At 37.1% G+C, this 23476-nt stretch overlaps 1 protein-coding gene across 3 annotated transcripts in view; it reads left to right on the top strand.

Annotated features, from left to right (window-relative positions):
* NAA15 (N-alpha-acetyltransferase 15, NatA auxiliary subunit) overlaps positions 1-23476 on the top strand; it is a 72580-nt gene that overhangs the window by 33258 nt on the left and 15846 nt on the right. For all 3 annotated transcript variants that reach the window (XM_066385374.1, XM_066385365.1, XM_066385357.1), the window contains 10 exons: positions 1055-1208; positions 4918-5037; positions 7559-7654; positions 7804-7910; positions 10069-10141; positions 13253-13422; positions 14881-15033; positions 15996-16124; positions 17185-17398; positions 23211-23404. In XM_066385374.1, coding sequence (XP_066241471.1) covers positions 1055-1208; positions 4918-5037; positions 7559-7654; positions 7804-7910; positions 10069-10141; positions 13253-13422; positions 14881-15033; positions 15996-16124; positions 17185-17398; positions 23211-23404 — 1410 coding nt within the window. The remainder of the gene's footprint in view (positions 1-1054; positions 1209-4917; positions 5038-7558; positions 7655-7803; positions 7911-10068; positions 10142-13252; positions 13423-14880; positions 15034-15995; positions 16125-17184; positions 17399-23210; positions 23405-23476) is intronic.

Genomic DNA, 23476 nt, shown 5'->3' on the forward strand with positions numbered 1-23476 from the left:
GCCAGGGCCATTAACTAATTCTTAATATTTGACACATTTACTTTATAATTTCTATATCTATTTATCTATTTAAATTTTCTTCCCGAAACATTAAAGCGTAATTGCAGACACCATGTTCGTTAGTCTATCAGTGTGCTATTTCCTAAGAATAATTCTGTCGTGAACTCTATAGATAGTGCTATATAGATTATTAAAAAATTAGGAAATTTAACATTGATAGACTGTTTATCTAATAATCCACAGTCCATATTCAAAATTTATTGTTTAGATCCTATCTAGAATTTTTCCCTCATTTCAGACTTCAGTTTATAATAATACTTTGCATTTGCTTATCATTTCTCTTTAGTCTCTTTTAATCTTTAGAAGTTTTGAAGACTTCCTTTGTATTTCATGGCATTGTTATTTTTGAAGAATATAAGGCATTGCTCTTGTAAAATGTCCACCAGTTTGGATTTGTTTGGTGTTTCCTTCTAATTAGATATAGTTACATATTTTTGGTGGGAAACCACAGAAGTAATGTTGAGCCCTTCTCAGTTTATCACATTAAGACGCACATAATATTTGTTCCATTTGATTACTTGGTTAAGGTGGTGTCTGTTAAGTTTCTTCACTATAAACTTGTTATTTTACGTCTTTGTGTTTTATAAACAATTCGAAACTTTATGAGTAGCCTGCTCTTCATTAAAATTTACCACTAGTTTTAACATTTATCATGTGTGATTTGTGCCTGAATCAACTGTTCCAATGATAGTTGCAAAGTAGTGATTCTCTTTTAATGCTTCTAGATTTATTATTTGACATTCTGCTGTTATGTAAAGAGCTTTCTTTCCCCCCCTGTTTATTTATTACATGTAAGGGCTTATGGGTTCTTAGTTGATACTGTCATTATTTATATAACTGCTCTCTTGACAGATGTTTAGAGATTTTTTTAAAAAAATGAATTTTATCAATCAGATAGTATCCTTAGACTTTTTGTTTGTATTTGAGTGTGTGAACAATTTCCTAATATGAAAACTAAATTCTTACCATTAGTATTCCTTATATCCATATATAGACGTCCCCTGATAAAGTGGATTATGAATATAGTGAACTCCTTTTATATCAGAATCAAGTTCTTCGGGAAGCAGGTCTCTATAGAGAAGCTCTGGAACACCTTTGTACCTATGAAAAGCAGATTTGTGATAAACTTGCTGTAGAAGAAACCAAAGGTATTTTTTTAAGAATGTTATTTATTCTAGTATTTAATTATCACAAGAGCAAGGCTGAAAATCTAGTTGATTTTGATAATTGCATATAATTCAACTTTTTAATTATAAAAAATATTTCTTATGCACTTTGAATAATCTGTAATGTGGGAAAATATACATTTAGATAATATTGATGTAGGTAAAAAATTACAAACAAAAATTATTGAATGAGTGACTCAACAAAATTTTTTTTTTTTAAGTATTTTTTATCTTAAAGTATATGGTTTGATCAAAACACAGGAGGCAGTTGCTTAATACAGTATTGTTGTATTGTAAAACATAGGGCTAAGTTCCTTAGCAACATCTTATTAGCAAAACAGAATGTCTGTACCAGGTTTCTTTATTGCCAGTTATATATATGGATAAATCAATCTTTACTAAAGTATACATGAGATATTCCTAGAATTTTTTATAGCTTTCCTAGACACAGAAAGAATATGAATCAAAACCAGTGGTTTGGATTTATTTGTGTGGGTTGCAATAGGAGGGATGGATCTTTAACTAAAGATCTTAATGCTGCTGTTTATGAGAGAGCTAAGAAAAAGGAGTCATGGTTTTGAGTTGAGGAAGTGATAATGGAAAAGGAAAGAAGAATAACAAGTAATTGAAAATACAAGTACTTTCTAAGAAATGTTTCTGAAATGTTGCTTTGCCCTTGTTAGTCCAGGGAACTGAAATTAGCTGGTTTCACATTTCCTTGGCTCCCCTTTAAGTTGAACACAAGAAAAGTGTGGTGTCTGTGTGCATACTGGATGTAGCCTCACTGGATGACCTTTGATCAGATGCTAATGCTACTGACAAGAGAAAAATGGAAGTTTAAGGTTCCTGGAGCTCAGTTTGAGCTATTGATCCCAAACAGCTCTCTTCCATTTGAGTTATCATCCCTTAAGAGTCTGTTAGCTATACAAGGAGGAGATTTATGACTTTATGGAAAGATCACAAGATGGGGAAAAACGACTTCAGGTTCCTTCATTAGCTGTCTGCTTACTCTCTAGATCAGTGGTTCTCAACCTGTGGGTCGCAACCCCAGCGGGGGTTGAACGACCAAAACACAGGGGTCGCCTAAAGCCATCGGGTAAAATAAAATATGTATTTCCGATGGCTTTAGGCGACCCCTGTGTTTTGGTCGTTCGACCCCCGCCGGGGTCGCGACCCACAGGTTGAGAACCGCTGCTCTAGATGATCAGGGGCAGGTCTTGGGCCTCAGTTTCTTTGTAAAAGTACATGACAGTTTTCAAAATACTCTATTTCACTTGTTCTTCATGATAACTCTGTTCATGAAGAAGAATGACAGATCAAACAGTGGTGGATATAATAGGTTACAGGGTCATAAAAAGGTTTTTTACAACCTGTGATTATGTTCAATTGAGAATGATCCTATAGACACAGGATATGTGATGCAGTAGAGGGGTTGTGATCTAGTGGCCTTAGATAATAACTTGAATATTTCATCCCCAGTAACAAGAGATGGTGTAGTATATGAGCAAGTAGGTGTGTAGCGGGCATTTGGGAGTTCTGTTTACGTTTTCTCGGTGAAATACAAAACAGCCATCGCTTCATTTCATAAACCATATATTTAATGCCTGCAGTGATTCAAGTACTGGGGACAGTATAAATAAAGAGAATAGCAGAGAACGGATAGCCGAATCATCAGTCTTTGGGAATTCCAGTGATAAACACATTGTTGTTGGTGGTGGGTAGTCAGGATAATTTGGGAACTTCCTAGTGGGTGAGTAGGCATATATACCGCTCACAAAATCAGGGGATATTTCAAAATGAATATGAAATGATAAAAATGAAGCATTTGATTTTTTTATATTAAATAAGAACATCAGAAAAGCAGACAATAAGTCAAAGAAAGTTTGATTATGGAAATGAGATGCAAAACCAACTTTTATTTCATTGGTGAAAATGCACTGTACAAAAGACAAAGTACTGGAGTATCTGCATGTTCCGTGATCCACTAATTGTTGTGAGCAGTAGTTAGGCAGAAAGTTTCATTAATTCTTATTCCATCAATTTCTTTTTATAAAGAAAAGGTGGGAGACGATTAAGGGAAGGAAACATAGATGGGTAATATAGGGGAGAAAGGTTGCAGATATTCTGTATGTTCTTAGCAAAGTAGGCTTTTAGTTAATAGCAGGCTGTCAACCTCAGGACTTTCAAGGTTTTGGGACTAAAATGTTGGGGATGGAAGTCTGTATGTTACTAAATGTTTAGCAGCATCCCTGGCTTCTACTCATCAGATAACCAGTAGCACCTACCTCCCTTTACTGTGACAGCTAAAAATTTTCCAGATATTCCTGAATGTCTCCTGTATGACAAAAGTGTCCCTGTTTAGAACGTCTGTTATAGACATTAAGAATAAGGGCTCTTTCAGCCAAATTGCTTGAGTTCAAATCCTGACTCCAACAATTAACTAGCAGAAAGACCCTCAATAAGTTGACTTAAGTTCTCTCTGATGCTTTAAAATGACAATAATAGAGCCTACCTTATAGAGTTTTGAGAATTGAGTTAGTTATTGCATGTGAAATATTTCAAAGTCAGTAGCACACAGCACTCAATAACTATTGTTTTTGTTATCTGGCTAGAGCAAAGAGTATATATGCTTTGAAAATAATATTTTTGGCAAATAGGAGTGCGATAAGGATGTTGAGCAGTATTTGAGGTTTATGTGAGTTTGGAGCTCATAAATTTCTAGTAAAATCAGTGTCTCTGTCAATTCGTTTGATAACTTTGCTTTCTTGTGTGAGAATGTGTGGAGCAAACACACAATTGGGATGATGCAGTCCTTAAATTAAATTGGGAAATAAGGGTTTTAAGACTGATTTGATACTTGGAGCTGCTAATGTCAGTCAGGGATGGAGTTGGTCGTGCAGCCCAGAGAAGGCAAGCAGTGAGTCTACAGGTTGCTGAATGGCCTAAAGAAAAAAGGAATGGTTTTTCTGTAAGGTTGAAGGGTTGGATTAGTGAGATGAGAAGAAGAAAGACAAGTCAGTTAAGCTTAAATAAAGCAAGATGCCTGTTTGGGAGTTGGACTCACCTGAAAGTGCAGGTTTTGGATGTGGCCGTGAGTGTGGGCTGCAGAGCAGAATAGTTTATAGTCGGGGCCTATAAGGTTAGGGCCCTGGTCGGCAAACTCATTAGTCAACAGAGCCAAATATCAACAGTACGACGATTGAAATTTCTTTTGAGAGCCCGTTTTTAAACTTAAACTATATAGGAAGGTACACTCCTTATCGAGGTAGGGCCCGCATGTGGTTTTTTGTGGAAGAGCCACACTCAAGGGGCCAAAGAGCCGCATGTGGCTCGTGAGCTGTGGTTTGCAGACCAGGGTTAGGGGGTTGGGTCATTAATTTGGAGGTTAAAATTGTCCACGTGATGTCAGCAATAATTGAGTATGAGGTGGTGGTTTGGTGATTGTGTTCAGTGACTTTGGGAAAGGAGCTTGGAGTCAGACAGTTCCTGAAAAAAGCCTGAAAAAAGTGAAGATGTGAAGAGAATGGCATTTCTAAATGAGAATTTCAAAAAGGAAATGACATGGTAACTCAGGAGGGTACCAAATTCATCCACTTCCAAACAGTGAAAAGTTAGAGGAAAAGTTAGAGTTATAACCAGGAAATATTTAGTTAATTTAATTTGTTTTTGTTTCACTTGTTTTTGTAATCAGGGGAACTTCTGTTGCAATTATGTCGTTTGGAAGATGCAGCTGATGTTTATAGAGGATTACAAGAGAGAAATCCTGAAAACTGGGCCTATTACAAAGGCTTGGAAAAGGCACTCAAGCCAGGTAGCATTGTTTAAAACTTACTAATTTTTTTAAATGTTTGTTTATTGATTTTAGTGAGAGAGAGAGAGACAGGAACATCGATTTGTTCCTATATGTGCCCTGACTGGGGATTGAACTGGGAATCTCTACACTGAGTGACAACACTCTTAACCAACCAAGTTATCCAGTCAGGGCACTTTCTAAGTTTTAGTTGCTTCTTTTGTTAGTATATATTTTATTAACTCATTGAAAAGCATAACCTCAAAAATACTGGGTAAGAGGCCTGGCCTGCGGTGGCGCAGTGGATAAAGCATCGAACTGGGAACATTGAGGTCACCGGTTCAAAAACCTGCACTTACCTGGTCCAGGCACATATGGGAGTTGATGCTTTCTGCCCGTCCCCCTTTATCTCTCTCTCTCTCCTCTCTAAAATGAATAAATAAAATCAGTAAAGTAACTTTAAAAAAAAAATACTGGGTAAGATTTGGTTCAGTATCTGAATACAAAAGTACATTTGCCAACTTTCTTTTAATATGGCACAGTGAACATTTACTGAAACCTCTCTTCTGCTACAAAATCATAGACATAGTTGAGATAAAAATTTAGAAATAGCGTGTAAAAATTCACAAATGCGTAGCAGCATCAAAAGCATGAAAATGAAACTTCCACTAACAGAAATGGAGATGTCTCTCTAAAGGAAAGAAGTAAACACCGCCGTGCCAGGCGGTGGCGCAATAGATAGAGCGTTGGCTTGGGATGCAGAGGACCCAGGTTCGAAACCCTGAGGTCACTGACTTGAGCGTGGGGTCACTGGCTTGAGCGTGGGATCATGGACATGACCCCATGATCGCTGGTGTGAGCCCAAGGGTTGCTGGCTTGAAGCCCAAGGTCACTGGCTTGAGCAAGGGGTCACTGGTTCAGCTGGAGCCCCCCAGTCAGGGCACATACAAGAAAGCAATCAATGAACAACTAAGGTGCCACCACAAAGAATTGATGCTTCTCATCTCTCTCCCTCCCTGCTTGTCTGTCCCTCTGTTTCTTTCACTAAAGAAAAAAAATAAAAAATAAAAAAAGGAAAGAAGCAAACAGAACTTTGTTGATGAACTGTGGCCACAGCAGAGTGGCCTGCCAGGATGCATGAATGTAGCTGAAAACCAGCCACTTTCCTGTGCAGGAAGAAGAACTAAATGTCCATCATTTGGCCCTGGCCGGTTGGCTCAGCGGTGGTGGAGCGTCGGCCTGGTGTGCGGGGGACCCGGGTTCGATTCCCGGCCAAGGCACATAGGAGAGGCGCCCATTTGCTTCTCCACCCCCCCTTCCTCTCTGTCTCTCTCTTCCCCTCCTGCAGCCAAGGCTCCATTGGAGCAAAGATGGCCCGGGCGCTGGGGATGGCTCCTTGGCCTCTGCCCCAGACACTAGAGTGGCTCTGGTCGCGGCAGAGTGATGCCCCGGAGGGGCAGAGCGACGCCCTGGAGGGGCAGAGCATCACCTCCTGGTGGGCAGAGCATCGCCCCTGGTGGGCGTGCCGGGTGGATCCCGGTCAGGCGCATGCGGGAGTCTGTCTGGCTGTCTCTCCCCGTTTCCAGCTTCAGAGAAATGCAAAAAAAAAAAGTCCATCATTCAACAAATAAACTGGGGTCCAGAGACTCTCTTCTCCCCTCCCTGCCCCTCCCTCTCCCTCATCACCCGGTTTCATGAACAGGAGCCACTTATAAGGACAGGTCCAGGAACCAGGTTGTCTGCAAATAGGCCTACCTGTTTCTTTGGGCAAGATGATCCGATTTGAAGCTGTTTCCCTCAAGCCTGGTACTGAGCCATTTCTGATTCATTGGTAAATACAAGAGAAACTTCATAACAGAATGTCATACAACCCTAGAAAGTCCAGCACAGGAGAGGAGGGATCATCTGCAGTGCTAGCAGAAGGGAGAGTAGAGATAGAGGAGCAATTTAAGGTGAGGACAGGGAATTGCAGCCCTGAAATATGAAAAATTATGAGAAAGTACCAATTAGGAATCTGGGAAATGAAAAACCTACTTATTGACATAAAAATCTTAATAGCGTGAATGTTAGAGAGGCCAGAGTTGAGGGAAATCAGTCAAACAGATTGATGAACTGAGGAAAGCTGTCTACTGAAAGTAAAAGAGAAAATATAAAAGAAATGAGGAGAGAAGGAAGATAGAGGACAGACCCAGAAGCTCCAAAGTAAACCAGAGGAGAGGAGAGACTGCAGGGAATAGTGTGGAAATACAATAATCCAGACTTTCTCTGAACGGGAGTAAAGAAGGCCTCAGATTTTGAAAGACTACCTCGAACAGAACAGGATAGAGAACATCATGTACTTGAAAGTATAGGTATGTAAAATGTGAAATTAGAAGGAAATACTCTGAAATGATTGTTGACATATTTAAGTGGTTCTATTATGAATTTCTTACCATCTGCAGATTTTATTTACCATGATAATTTTATATACTTTGAGAAATGTGTAATTTGCTAGAATAATGGAATAGGTATAATTACATATAAAAAATTTTTTTGTCTGCAGCTAATATGTTAGAACGACTAAAAATTTATGAGGAGGCGTGGACTAAATATCCCAGGGGACTGGTGCCAAGAAGACTGCCATTAAATTTTTTATCTGGTGAGTGAGAATGTGGCAAAGGACTGAAAACGGTGGTGCGATTCGGTTTCCTCGGTTTTAAATTACGTGAGTTTGCATGTTGAGATTAACGTATGCATTGTCAGAGTTGTCCAAGAAAACATAAATCAACAGGATATTTTTCTTCCAAGGTGAGAAATTTAAGGAATGTTTGGATAAGTTCTTAAGGATGAACTTCAGCAAGGGCTGTCCACCAGTCTTCAATACTTTGCGATCATTATACAAAGATAAAGAAAAGGTAAAGCAAAATACAATTTTTTCTAAAACTATCATTTCTTTGCTCAGTATTTGGAATGATGGGTACTTGCTTGCGTGCCCATAAAACTCATTTTGTGAATCTAGTGTCAGCCTTCCTAGCGGACAGTTTAAATTCTCTTGTGCCTCCGTTTTTATCTTCTTTCTTTATCTTAATGATTGATTGCTTACTTGTTTTCTCTGTCTTCTGTTTCTGCTGTATACTGTAATAAGTCAGTAGTAGGTATGAAAAGTTGGTACGGTAGTGATTGCCTCAATATTTTGTCTAATTTCTGCTCATGGTGAAACTCAGAAGTAATTATTTGTAAACTAAGTTTTGGCTTAGTAATCTTTCTGTTTTTATTCGGTAGAGAAAAAAATTCTGTCACAGGAGTTTGTTTGTTGTCCCAGTAAGTTAACTTACTCTTTCAGCTATATATTATAATATTCAGAGTGCTTGCTAAAAAGGTGTTTTAATCTTAACTTAGATTATCTTGCAAGTACAGTGGCATCAAGACATGTTGGTTAGATAAAAAATAAACGAGTTACAGTGAAGAATCAGAAAGATGGGAAAAATTAAACATGCTAAACACTCACCTAAAGCATTAAGGTACACTTATTTGCCAGTCTTTTGTTGAGAAGCTCAGGGCATGGGCTTTTGATGACCATTGTGCTTTTGTTCTTGCATAAACCACATATCTAAAATGTGGTCTGTTATTTTTAGTTTGGATAGAGTGAGAACTTGATGCTCACGAAGCAGTCTTTTTTTTCTTCTTCTTGTTCCAAGTGAGAGAAGGGGAAGTAGACAGACTCCTGCATGCTCCCTACTAGGATCCACCTGGCAATGCCCATCTCAGGCCAATGCTCTGCCCAGCTAGGGTTATACCTGAAACCAAGCTATTTTTAGCACCTGAGGCAGAGGCTCCATGGAGCCATCCTCAGTGCTTGGGGCCGATGTGCTCGAACAATTGAGCCATGGCTACTGAAGAAGAGGAGAGACAGAGAATGGGGAGTGGGCAGGGAAGGGGTCAAGAAGCAGATAGTCACTTCTGTGTGCCCTGACCAGGAATCAAACCCATGACATCCACACGCCGGGCCAATGCTGTACCACTGAGCCAACTGGCCAGGGCCATCGAGCAGTCTTAATTTTAGAATTCCTATATATGTATTTTTATGTTGTATATGGTTATCTCATTTTAACTCTAAATTGGTTAAAAATATCTAATATTTTGAGTCTTTCAATAATATTCAACCTATAGAAACAGTTCTTTTTGTTCTCATTTCTAAGTTTACATGATACTGAATTAAATTCTGCGATGATGATAATGAATGCACCTGATTCAAACAGATTTGGGAAAACAAAACTTAGTAATCATGTAGCTCAGCCTGTGGAAGCAGAAGAACATGGGTGCACCAGAGTAACCTAGCTGTGACCATTCAGTCCTTACAGTTTTCTGAGGTAATGGAGAAAGCTGGGGTTAATCTGTTGGGTCAATTAAATTGAAGTCATTTCAAAGAGCTTGTATAATAACAGAACAGAACTCTATTATAGGTGGATTAAACAAAGAAGGGAATTAATAAGTTAAAAATATTCACAGATGTCTTAGGAAGCCAGGAACAAGTAATGTAGTTGTGACTCAAGAGAAGCCAGAAATGGATAGCCACTCATTCTCCTGGCCCTCAGAAATCCACCCACTCTTCCTTGTCAGTTTTCCTAATGCTTCCCCCTGGATTATGAAACTGAGAATTGATGCTGTCATCTACTTATGGAATTTGTCTTTTCACATAGTATTTAATTTTTTATTCCTGAAGAGCAAGTGCTAAACTTGGGTGTTATTTATACAGATTGAAATAAAAATGAACCAAGATAAAAATCATCCACATTTTCTCTTTTTGTCTAACCATTTTCTGATTTCTAATTCAGCTCAATGCTTTATTTTCTAGCAGGAAAAGGAGTTTTTAGAAAATTACGGTTTCTAAATATGTGGTTTATGTGCTTTCAGATTTTTACCCCTTGGTTAAGAGATTTATAAAAGTATGTGTGAGTGTTTCCTTAGCTCTTTAATAGTAATTAATACATTTTTCACAGAATAGTAACTATATATAATAATAATAATAATAATTTTTTTTTATTAAAGTGTGCCTGTGTGTTTGTACTCTAGGTGGCAATCATAGAGGAATTAGTAGTAGGCTATGAAACCTCTCTAAAAAGTTGCCGGTTATTCAACCCTAATGGTAAGTGCTCAAGTTTTGTTTTTAAAAATCTTGAAAAATTTTAATATACTATGAAATTCTTAACTATAAGGTCAGTATTGTTTATTATTTAGGCAATAAGTTTAGTATAGTTAAATTGTTTTCCCCTTTAAGATAGAGATGCATTAATTTGAACATTGTGTGAAAATATTTATTAAGAGAATCACATTAGCTTATTTAAAAACATTTTATGTAAAATTTAAAATATCTCCTAAACCTAGATGGTCATAACATAACACAGATTATCCATTTATCTAACCACCAAGATCCAGTAATTTTTTACTCATGGCCAAACTTATTTCATTTATATTCTTACCTACTTCATCTACTGCCATGTTGTTTTGTAACTATCATCACCACATACGAACATTACTACTTTCTCAGTATTAAAGAGAAAAAGTTCATGCTTATATTTCCAGTTATCTTAGATACATCACTTTTTGTTTTTGAAGTTTGAAGATCCAGATGAAATCTATACTTTGAATTTGGTTGATATGCCTCTCAACTCTCTTTTAATCTATAGGTTTCCCCCTCATCTCCCTGCAACAACTTGTTTCTTAAAGGAACTAGATTTTTTTTTTTTTTTTTTAGTTTTTCTGCAGTCTAGATTTTGCTGAATACACTGCCGTGGTGTTGCTGAAGGTGTTATTCCTCTGTCCTCTGAATTTACTATAATTTGGTAGTTGGATGTACAGTTGTGCTGTCTAGTATGTTAGCCATTTAGCCACATGTGGCTGTTAAAAAATCATAAATTCAATTCCTCAGTTACAGTAGCTACATTTTAAATGCTGCTCAGTAGCCATCTGAAGCAGCTGCCTACCATATTGGACAGGCAGATACAGAACGTGTCCATCAGCCAGAAACTTCTAGTAGACAGGTCTGACCAGAGGCTTGATTAGATTTAAAGTTTGGAGGGGTGGTATTTTTTGTTTTGTGTTATGTTAAACTTTTTTATTGATTGCTTTTAGACAGAGGATGAGAGAGAGAGAGCAAGTGAGAGGTGGGGGAGGAAGCATTCATTTGTTCCACTTAGTTATGCATTCATTGGTTGCTTCCCATATGTGTCCTGACCAGGGATCAAGCCACAACCTTGGCATTTCATGACGATGCTCTGACTAAGCTAACTGGCCAGGGCTTTGTTTTGGTTGAAATATAAGAGCAATGAGCAGGATTATTTCATGGGTGTGGTGCGTTCTTCCAATCAGGAGGCATGTAGTACTTATCATATTATACATGTTTGCAACTGTTAAGAATTACAAACTGGTAATACTCCATCATTCATTTTTTTTATTACCTTAAAAGAGAAAATTTTCTTCCATCTATTTCTGCTTATCCAAAAATATTTCATTGTGTACAGGAAAAACAAGATAAATGCTGCTTTTTCTCCCCTGCCTCTTCTACCTTTTTTTTCTCTTTTGTTTTTTTACCAGTTTTGAACTAATTAATTGGTTTAGTAGCATTCTTCAAAGTTGGCTAGTACACATTTTAAAGATATTATGGATTCCTGGATTTAAATGTATTTGATGTGTTAAATCATTGCAATTTTAAATGGTTCCAGCCTTCTTATACCATGGTAGTTGTCAGTAGCTTCCTTGCAGTTTAGTGTGACAAAATTATTCCAGTTTTTCTTGTATACGGCCCATAGTGGACCTGGAATCAATTTTTCCCCCCCAAACCCTGGATTTTAAGTCCATTATGGGACCTGGGCTGCTTATTGCTGTTGGGTTGATCATTGTTTCTAGGTCTCAGATTAAAAATTTATTTTTTTTTTTCGTGGCAGAGACAGAGTCAGAGAGAGGGACAGATAGGGACAGACAGAAAGGGAGAGAGATGAGAAACATCAATTCTTCGTTGTGGTTCCTTAGTTGTTCATTGATTGTTTTCTCATATGTGCCTTGACCGGGGGGCTACAGCAGACCGAGTGACCCCTTGCTTGAGCCAGCAACCTTGGGCTCAAGCTGGTGAGCCTTGCTCAAACCAGATGAGCCTGCACTCAAGCTGGCAACCTCGGGGTCTCGAACCTGGGTCCTCCACGTACCAGTCCAACTCTCTATCCACTGCACCACTGCCTGGTCAGGTGGTCTCAGATTAATTTTAATAATACTTTCTAGAAGGCATTACCATGATTTCGTTGGTTAATCATCATAATATTCCTTTGATTATCAGCATCTCCCTACATATTTTACAAATGTGGAAGAGGTTCAGTGACATGCCCAAGAACATGCAGCACTTTAGTTGCAGATCTATCAGATCGGGAGTTGGTGAGTTCCACTCCCATTGTTTGTCCACTGAGCCATTCTCCTGTTACAAGGGTAAAAATAAGCAATCTAAAGCTTTCTTTGGAAGCAGATAACAATTCTCTGATTTTAGAAATTTGTGTTGAAAAAGCACTTTTAATGTGTGGGTTTTGCATTTAACTTTCACATTTTCTTAAGAGTATATAAAAATTAAATTATGAACTAAAACATAGAATAAGCATTTTTACTTATCTCTTTTTTGAGTATAGTTTTTATTCTACCTGTTATGAATTGTTGCATATTTAGCATATTAAAATATATTAAGAATATTGTAATCAGCAGAATTTAAAGCAGCCACATCACAAGTATATTTATATATTTATGTATAGTTTAGAACGTTAGCTAGAAAGCAGCAGGGCCTTGTTGGAAGCTCACATTAATAGAGAACTTCTTTTGATTTTTTTTTCCTCTCATAAGTAGCATCCTGATCAATACACTGTCACACTTCTAGTACAACTTGTTTTCCCTACCCCTTTAAGTTTCTTTTTAGGTAAATTGTTATATCTTTAATCTTATTTATCTTCTATATCTATTATACAAAGTTCTTATTAAATGTAAGCAAGGCATTTTGCTAGGCGTGCTGTTGTGGTACAGAAAAGGAAGTGTGGTCTCATCCAAAGAACTTACAAATTTAGGGATTGTTTTAGAGCTGGATATGTAAATAACATTGTTCAAACTACTTTCCTTATTAATAAAGATAAGAGTATCCATTTTGAGGTGGGTACCCCCTTAATATATACATAGTGATGAATTTTGATTTCTTTCCTCTCCCATCCTCCTCCCCTATTCTTTAAAGATGATGGAAAAGAGGAACCACCAACCACATTACTTTGGGTTCAGTACTACTTGGCACAACATTATGACAAAATTGGTCAACCATCTATTGCTTTGGAATACATAAATACCGCTATTGAAAGTACACCTACTTTGATAGAACTCTTTCTTGTGAAAGCTAAAATCTATAAGGTAAAAACCTTTTTTTTTCTTATAAGGTAATGAGACATAAAAATTTTTTCTGTATTTTATGATTCTGAATGTTCTAAGGACAGTGAGTTTTTGTTGACTTACGGTACATGAAATAGTACAATTTTTAGTCTGATTAATTTTATTTTTGTATGGTCATGCTAATTCGATCACTCATTTATATAGGCTTACATACATATATGGTTTTTTTCTTGGTTTTAAGTAGCAAGAGTATTAATATTAATCTAAAGTAATTCTATTTGCTGTGAGTTGTTTGTTTTTGTTAATGTTTGAATGTGATTGTATATCAGTATCTGCTAATATTTATGGACTTCAACTAAAGATTCTATGTGAATTTTTACACATTATCTCTTTTGCCTCCACAACTCTTGGGTCTTCCACAAGAATCTCTAATTATATGTTTTAGCATCATCTTAAAATAAAATTGGCTTTTTTTTTTTTTTTTTTGTATTTTTCTGAAGCTGGAAACGGGGAGAGACAGTCAGACAGACTCCCGCATGCGCCCGACCAGGATCCACCCGGCACGCCCACCGGGGGGCGATGCTCTGCCCCTCCAGGGTGTCGCTCTGTTGCGACCAGAGCCACTGTAGCGCCTGGGGCAGAGGCCAAGGAGCCATCCCCAGCGCCCGGGCCATCTTTGCTCCAATGGAGCCTAGGCTGCGGGAGGGGAAGAGAGAGACAGAGAGGAAGGAGAGGGGGAGGGGTGGAGAAGCAGATGGGCGCTTCTCCTGTGTGCCCTGGCCGGGAGTTGAACCCGGTACTTCTGCACGCCAGGCCGACGCTCTACCACTGAGCCAACTGGCCAGGGCTAAAATTGGCTATTAATACAAATATAATTTAGTCATAAAAGCTCTTGGGGAAGAGATTGTAAATCAATAATTTATTTACCAAAAATAATGAAATTAAGTTATGCTTTAAAAGCACTTTTCAAAGCCAGGTTGTTTATTAGTTTTGTGGCTTTGCAAGACGGACTAGTTAGGGGAATTAGAATGAGGATCATGTGGACTGTTTACTAATGATTCTAATCAGTAATGCTTCTGTGGTTCCTTTGGATAGAAATTTGGTCATCCTTTTATCTTTTATGAACTTGACACTAACTTAATGTTGTTCTCACTTAAAGATTTCAATTATTATTCTTTGATTCAACCATTAGTTTTGAGTATTCACTATGTGCCAGGTACTATTGTAGGCAATGGGGTTATCACAGTAGACAATATTGTTAAAACAAATCTTTACTATAGAGATCCTATAATCTGCATGGCCAGGAAGGTATCAGAACTTATATTATGGCAGAATTTATGCATCTACATTGATAAGGATCTTAAAAATCAGAGTAATACCTTCCATTTATGGTTTTAGTAATTTATCAACAGCTAACTAATTACTTGCATAGTAATATTAGTATACTGACTGGTTTATTTTGTTTCTGTACCCTGTAAGCATGCTGGGAATATTAAAGAAGCTGCAAGGTGGATGGATGAGGCTCAGGCCTTGGACACAGCAGACAGATTTATCAACTCCAAGTGTGCAAAATATATGCTGAAAGCCAATCTGATAAAGGAGGCTGAAGAAATGTGCTCAAAGTTTACGAGGGTTTGTACAGCTAATGTTCTTATTTATGAATAAACAGTTTATACTTGTATACCTTATTTATTTTTCAAGGATTGTTTCTAGTATTTTAGGTATAAAATTAGGATTTTTATTAAATCACTTTATCAAAAAAATAAATTTTAATATAAAACATTACTTTCTTTTTGGTTGGTTAAACAATGGTTTTTTTGTTTTATTTTACAGAGATAGAATCAGAGAGAGGGATAGACAGGGACAGACAGACAGGAAAGGAGAGAGATGAGAAGCATCAATCATCAGTTTTTTGTTGCAACACCTTGTTCATTGATTGCTTTCTCATATGTGCCTTGACCGTGGGCCTTCAGAAGACTGAGTAACCCCTTGCTCGAGCCAGTGACCTTGGGTCCGAGCTGGTGAGCTTTTGCTCAAACCAGATGAGCCCGTGCTCAAGCTAGCAACCTCGGGACCTCGAACCTGGGTCCTCTGCATCCCAGTCCGACGCTCTATCCACTGTGCCACCGCCTGGTCAGGCAACAATGGGTTTTTAAACTGATTTATGTTGATGGATGTTCAGATGATATTTTTATGGCTGAAGGACACTAGTATTGAGTACCTGCTATATGTTAGTGTTCTATTTCTTATGTTACTCTCCAATCCCTAATATGTAAATATTTTGATTAATTGTTTACATAGGTACATATTTTGTTTAGTGGTTAGAAATATAATTTCTTTCACATCTTAACTTTTCCCTCTTACTCTGAGTATGACTTAAAAAAACAAAATAATTTTGAAAGTGTTTAAATCAGCGGTTCTCAACCTGTGACTCGCGACCCCAGCGGAGGTCGAACGACCAAAACACAGGGGTCGCCACGACCCACGGGTTGAGAACTGCTGGTTTAAATCAATTGACTGTCTTTTTCTTAAATCCTGTGGTAGAATATGTATTGGGTAAGAAATGGTCTTGAATATGTGTGCTTTTCACATAGGAAGGAACATCAGCAGTAGAGAATTTGAATGAAATGCAGTGCATGTGGTTCCAGACGGAATGTGCCCAGGCCTATAAGACAATGAATAAATTTGGTGAAGCACTTAAGAAATGTCATGAGATTGAGAGAGTAAGTACCCTACAAATATGAGTTTCTCATTTTATTTGGTTCAATGTTTGGGGCACATCCTCTTGTTTTTTTCTTTTTTCTTTATAATTCACAGAAAGTGATTTTTAAGTATTAGTATTTACACTCTTTAGTTTTTAGAATGGAAATATCGGAGACTACGTTTTTTGCAGATTTCCCTATTGTCTACTCTTGAAAGAATTCTTTGAAAAATCTTTATGGAAAGTTGTTTGTATCTTATATTTTCATTGATTTTTACATGTTTCTTTCAAATATATTCTATTTCTTCAGTAACATATGCAAAGTTCATTAAGTTATCCTAGAAATCTAAATGTTGTAGATATGATTAGGAATGCCATATACCCTTGATATTTATAAGATAGGAGCGTTGAAGCCTTTTTACAATATTTCTGTAGCCTGTATAAGTCCTTGGGTTTTTTTGATAAATTCATTGTTTTCTTAGTCCTCTTCACTGCTGATTAATTTTTGTGGTTTTTTCAGGTGAAAATAGCTTATATAATTTCATGCTTGTTTTGTTAAGTAGAGAGCCCAGAGCTTCATTAAATTGTTTTAGTTTATGGTTGCTTGACTTACTTGCTAATTGATTTCTCTTCTACATACCAGCATTTACCGTGCATATGATTCAGATTTGTATCCTCGGAAAAAGTACCAAATGCTACATACTATAATACTTTGCAAATCGTTCTAAATATAAAAATTGAATGTTTAACATGTAAATCTACTGTACTGCATCATTATGTATACTAATAAATTATGTTTGATTTGTCATAATAGCTTTATTTAAGTATAATTAAAGAAGAAATAAATATATGTTTTAAAGCATTGTGTTTTCTTTTCATTCAACAAATAATTCAGTGCCTTGTGTATGCAGTTACTTTGCTAGGTGACGGCCAACTGTATTTGCTTATTTGGTATGCAAAGTATTTATATTGAATGATTATATTTTTTATGCCTAGGACACAAGTAATTCCAAGGCTTTGCTTTTTGTAGTTTTCTTTGACATCGCTATACTTCAGTATAATAAAAAGGACAATTTTGTTAGCATTTTATAGAAATCACTGATGACCAGTTTGACTTTCATACATACTGTATGAGGAAGATTACTCTTAGATCATATGTGGACTTATTGAAACTAGAAGATGTACTTCGACAGCATCCGTTTTACTTCAAGGCGGCCAGAATTGCTATAGAGATCTACTTAAAGCTGCATGACAACCCCCTTACAGATGAGAATAAAGAACATGAAGCTGATACAGGTATGATATACAAAGATGTCTTAGTGTTTGCTATAGTGTGTGTATGTGTATTTATGTTTTTGTGTAATACAGGTTTTTCCTGAGCATATTGTTAAGTGTCTGTGGGAAGATTTAGTCGACCCTTCACGTCTGTGGAGTTTGCATTTGTGGATTCAACCAGCCATAGATTAAAAATAATGATGGTTGGATCGTAAAAAGTTTCAAATAGTAAATCTTGAATTTGCCATGTGCCAAGCCCACAAATGAAGTAATGTGTAGTCATAACCCAGCTGTAGTCTATGTGGGGGTACAAGTTACATTCAAATACTACTGCATTATATAAGAGACTTAGCAACCATGGATTTTGGTATCTCGGTTGATCCTGGAACCAGTTCCCCAAGGATACTGAGGGATGACTATATACATGCTTAGAAAATGATAACAGTCATTTTGTGAATTTCTCTAAGGGACAAAAGAAAAGTACTGTTTTTTTATAGTTTCAAAAGTTAAGTAAGAATTTAATTTGTAACTGATAATTAGCTTTTAAGTTGAATTTTATGAGTTTTACATTTAATAACTGGTTTATCCAATACTGTAAATTGCTAACTCCATTACTATAAATTGCTAACTATATAATTAACGTTGGCATTCTACATTAGTGTTGACTGTCAGTATATGTAGTTATTCTTCTTTTGAATAATAATTTATAATTAACCTACTAATAGATGAATACACCTTGAACATTAAGCCAGCTTGGAATTAAGCTAGTAAAATTGCCCAGTGACTTACCACTTGACCAGTTTTTTTGTTGTTGTTGTTGTTTTTTGTATTTTTCTGAAGCTGGAAACGGGGAGAGACAGTCAGACAGACTCCCGCATGAGCCCGACCGGGATCCACCCGGCACGCCCACCAGGGGCTACGCTCTGCCCACCAGGGGGCGATGCTCTGCCCCTCCGGGGCGTTGCTCTGCCTCGACCAGAGCCACTCTAGCGCCTGGGGCAGAGGCCAAGGAGCCATCCCCAGTGCCCAGGCCATCTTTGCTCCAATGGAGCCTTGGCTGCGGGAGGGGAAGAGAGAGACAGAGAGGAAGGAGAGGGTGGGGGGTGGAGAAGCAAATGGGCGGGAATCGAACCCGGGTCCCCCCGCGTGCCAGGCCGACGCTCTACCGCTGAGCCAACTGGCCAGGGCTTGACCAGTTTTTAACATGCCTTTTTTATACCAGGGTGTCAGGGTATATAAAGAGAAATCTTCCTTAGATGATTATTTGGGAAATAATCTCAGAATGAAAGTTATCTGGGCATGTAGAAGGATATCAATTAATTGTGCATCCAAATATGTAGCAAAAATGTTAGAAGAGTGAGGGCATAAAAAGTGTGTCAAATCTTTCTTCAGTCCTAAATTCATTCCTCTTCTGATGTCATGGTTGTTTGCTTTGTGTTTCCTTCCTGCTAAACACACTTTTGAATTTTTTTTTTGTTGTTGTTAATTCATTATTAAATTTTACTTCTTAGCTAAGAACAGTTTAGAATTTTCTAAGGTCACACACTGAAACTCTTTTACAAATTTCACTTGAATCTGTCTGTGTCGTTTTTTTAAGTTAAAGAAAATGGCCAGTAAGATTCTGTAGGACAATTGACAGTTGAAGCTGAGATCCTCTGGCTTATTTTTGTTTACCTTTTTGTTCACACTTTGTCTTACCCTCTTCCTCATGGTGCAGAAATAATGCACAACTCTTAATTATACAAAGCTGAAACAATTCAGAAAGATACCTAACAGAAGGGAAAGTCTCCATTTACTTTTCTCCTACCCAACGGCTTGCTCCTTTCAAAAGGTTATCTCTATGAAATGTTCAATTTTCTTTGTACACAATAATAACACTGGGGAACAAAATTTTTGTTGCATCCACAAAAACACTTGTTCTTACCTAATTCGAGTGCGCTGATCTCAAATCTGACATTAGTTTTTCTCTGTAAGCTATAGTTTTGCAATTCAAGATTTTAGGTTTTCATCTTGTAAAATTTTCAACATTTAGTTTAACATAGGAAGTAGAATGTCTTGGGCATCATCTTTGTGAAAATATAATAATTTATATAATGCAGTAAATACACTGATACACTAAAAGATATGATTGCATCAGAATTTGTCAAAAAAAAAAGAATTTGTCTACAATTTCGAAATAGAACATATTAAAACACTTATTTTAATCATAAAATTTGCACAAAACTTATTTAAATTCTATTCAGGCAAAAATTTGCGTTTGTAGCTCTTACGTTTGTGTACTTGTTGAGGACAGTCTCGTTTGATGCTCCAGCAGTAGTTGCTCATCACTAACAGCTCCAAGATTTTCTGGGAAACTTATCAAGGTGACTGTTCAGGAAGTGAATCTTAATGCTCATGTTACATCCAATGTCGCGGAAAGCCAACAGCATCCTTTGAACCAGAAGTTCATAGTTTTCTGTTTTTTTTGTTGCCAAGGAAGTTCTCTGTAACTGCCACAAAAGACTGCCATGCTGCTTTCTCCTCCTTATTCATCTTCCTGGTAATTTCTTCGTCACGTATGAGGGTTCGAATTTGAGGTCCATCGAATATACCTGCTTTTATCTTCTCGAAAGACAAGGCAAGAAAAGCGAAATAATATGTTGAAAGCATTCACTTTCTCTATTCAAAGCCTGAACAAACTGCTTCATTAAGCCAGGTTTGATGTGAAGTGGGGGGAAAATGATCCTGTCGCGATTAACTACAGGTTCATTCACAATAGTTTGCATCCCTACTTCCAGAGCTTCACGTTTCGGCCATTCCTTCTGTGTCCAGTGTTTCTCCTGAACTCGGCTGTCCCACAAACAGAAAGCAAAGATACTTTGTGAAACATCTCTTGTTGTTCTAGCAGGAAACTTACCATTTTAAGATCCACACAAATGATCCAGTTGTGCTCCTCATACTTCAGAAAGTCGAGGACAATTTTTATGTTATTCTTACTAAGTCATTCAATTCGGGTTGGCTAAACTGCTGAGGGGTTAATGACTGCTTGGCATTAGAAGACCCTTCAGATTCTACAACCATTTCCTCATGCATCTTATCAAAATACGCTACCACCATGTTCACTTTCTTCGTCCTTAGAAGAAATAAAACCATTGAAAACTGGAACTGGGAGTGTCTCAGAGTGTGGGAGAGGTCGTATTGCTGAAGGAATATTAGGATATGTGATCATATGCCGTTTTTTCTTGTCGATGCCCTTTGTATGGATCAGACAGAAATAACAGTCACTGCTGTGGTCCTTAGGTTCACGCCAAACCATGGGAATACCAAAAGGCATTCCTTTGCATTTTCCTTTTGTCCAGTCATGAAACATTTCCTCACAATTATGACACACAATATGAGGAGCCCAATTCTTGTCTTGATTGCCAAGGGGAACTTGAAAATAGGCAATATATGCACGTCACAAATGAGGAAATATTGCGCCTTTGACATCGAAGTGTGTAACAGCTACATATATAACAGAAGGTGTCAGGACTATTCTTACATATACGCCTACTCGAAGAAGCCATGATTCAATCTTAAGACAAATAGGGTGTTTTTATCGGATAATAATTTTTTACATTTAAAAACAACTACAATTATGTAAAAGTGATGTCTGTAAAACATTAATTGCCTAGTGGTTATGTTCAATCCAAGAGTTGTTGCCCTTTAACTCCAATTTAAAAAGCAATGCATGCTGCCTGACCAGGTGATGGCGCATTGGATAGAGCTTCGGACTGGGAAGAACCGAGGACCCAGGTTCGAGACCCCGAGGGCGTCAGCTTGAGCGCGGGCTCATCTGGTTTGAGCAAAAGCTCACCAGCTTGGACCCAAGGTCACTGGCTTGAGCAAGGGGTTACTTGGTCTGCTGAAGGCCCATGGTCAAGGCACATATGAGAAAGCAATCAATGAACAACTAAGGTGTCGCAATGCGCAACGAAAAACTAATGATTCATGCTTCTCATCTCTCCTTTCCTGTCTGTCCCAGTCTATCCCTCTGACTCTCTGTCTCTGTTTAAAAAAAAAAACACAAAAAAACCAATGCATGCCATTAACAAAAAGAAATTAGAATTGCATAAAAACTAGAGCATGCACCCAAAAAAACTGATTTCAGATTTGGAATCAGCAATGCAGAAATATATAGAAACAGTTCTAAAACCTCTTGCAACAGAATATGAAAAAAAAATTGTTCCCCAGTGAATTTTCAGAGTCTTATGTGTAAAATACTTTACACACATTTCAGGGGGGTTATTTGTAGTTGTTTTATTTTTAAGCCAATAAATTGAATAACATATGTAGTGTTCTGCAACTTCAACTTCATTTCATAGTAATTCTTTATGTCTGAATGCAGCTTGTTGTCTTCATTAATCATTTCCATGGCTATGTAGGAATCTGTGGATTTTTTTCCCACTGTAACAGTGCTGTAGTAAATGTCCTTGTACATCATCAGGCACATATTTGCTTAGCAGGGACTGTTAGAACTGCTACTTGTTAGGTCAAAGGAAACTTGAAACTGTTTAATTGCTTTCCATAAAAATTCAGTTTTTATTGCCACCAACACTGTTGAGATTGTGTTTATTTTACTTTATTGCTAACACTGAAAATTATTCGCCTGACTTGTGGTGGCGCAGTGGATAAAGCTTCAACCTGGAACTCTGAGGTTGCTGGTTCGAAACCCTGGGCTTGCCTGGTCAAGGCACATATGGGAGTTGATGCTTCCTGCTCTCCTCCCCTTCTTCTAAAATGAATAAAATCTTTAAAAAATTACAAAAAGAAAAAAGAAAGAAAGAAAATTATTCATCCTTTTTTGTTATTTTGGGGAAAATATCTAATTCCTAGTTTCTGGATTTTTAAGGATGGAGCATCTGCATAGCTTTCATGCGGCCTTCGGATTTCTTTGAATTGGCTGTTCATGTGTTTTGCCTCTTATATTTTTAAGCTTCTTGATTTGTACAAGTTCTGTACTTGTTCAGGACTCTAGTCCTTGCTTATATATTGCAGATATTTTCTTCCTGTCATCTAGGTCTTAGCCTATATTATAGTGGGTATCTTTAATTATGTGAACAGTTTTTATGAGATTTTTTTTTTTTTTTTAGTTTTTAATGGCTCTGGGTTTTGCTTAGTGCTTTTCTACAAAATTTAAAATATATTTATAAGTATATTTTGTTTTCTCAATATTTGTTTTGTTATTTTTATATTTGACTCTTTAATCATCTGGAATTGATCTTTGTATATGATATGAGATGGAGAATGGCCTTTTTTTACGCCCAAATAGACTCCTTGACACCATATATTAGCTAGGTTGTCATATTGCCCATTCATTTAAAATGCCAACTTTATGATGAACTGAACTGTGAGAATGTAATATGGTCAGTTGTGGGTATGGTATCTCAATTTCTAGTCTGTCTTTTCAGACATCTCATGGTTTATACCGTAAAGGATGTTAATTTTCATTATATCATCAACAAATAGTGTTTTTTGTGTGTTTTGGTATGCTCCTAGGCCCTGAGAATACAATGATTACAAAGTAAGACATGGTCTCTTTCATCCAGTTGCTCACAGTTTAAATCACAAACAGATGTAATACACCAAGTTTTGTGAAAAGCATGGTGGGGCAAAGTATATCTTTTCAAAAAATGTTACAAGGCTTTCTATCAAATGTGAAATTGGTGAAGGGCTAGATGCACCTTAATGAACATGTGTATCTTTTTATGGGAGTTTGTATGGGAATGTTTACTAAACATTACTACTATAATTGATCATTAATAATCTGATTAACATGCTTATAATTTTATTAACTAAAACTTACTGCCTACAGCAAACATGTCTGACAAAGAACTAAAGAAGCTACGTAATAAACAAAGAAGAGCTCAAAAGAAAGCCCAGATAGAAGAAGAGAAAAAAAATGCAGAAAAAGAAAAGCAGCAGAGGAATCAGAAAAAGAAGAAGGATGATGATGACGAGGAAATTGGAGGTCCAAAAGAAGAACTTATCCCGGAGAAATTAGCCAAGGTAATTGATAGTAGTGTTCGCACAATTGAGTGAACTTTCATCACCAGCTATTGTCATGTTATATTATCTTAT

The sequence above is a fragment of the Saccopteryx leptura genome, chromosome 1 (assembly GCF_036850995.1).
Source record: "Saccopteryx leptura isolate mSacLep1 chromosome 1, mSacLep1_pri_phased_curated, whole genome shotgun sequence".
Classification (NCBI taxonomy): Eukaryota; Metazoa; Chordata; class Mammalia; order Chiroptera; family Emballonuridae; genus Saccopteryx; species Saccopteryx leptura.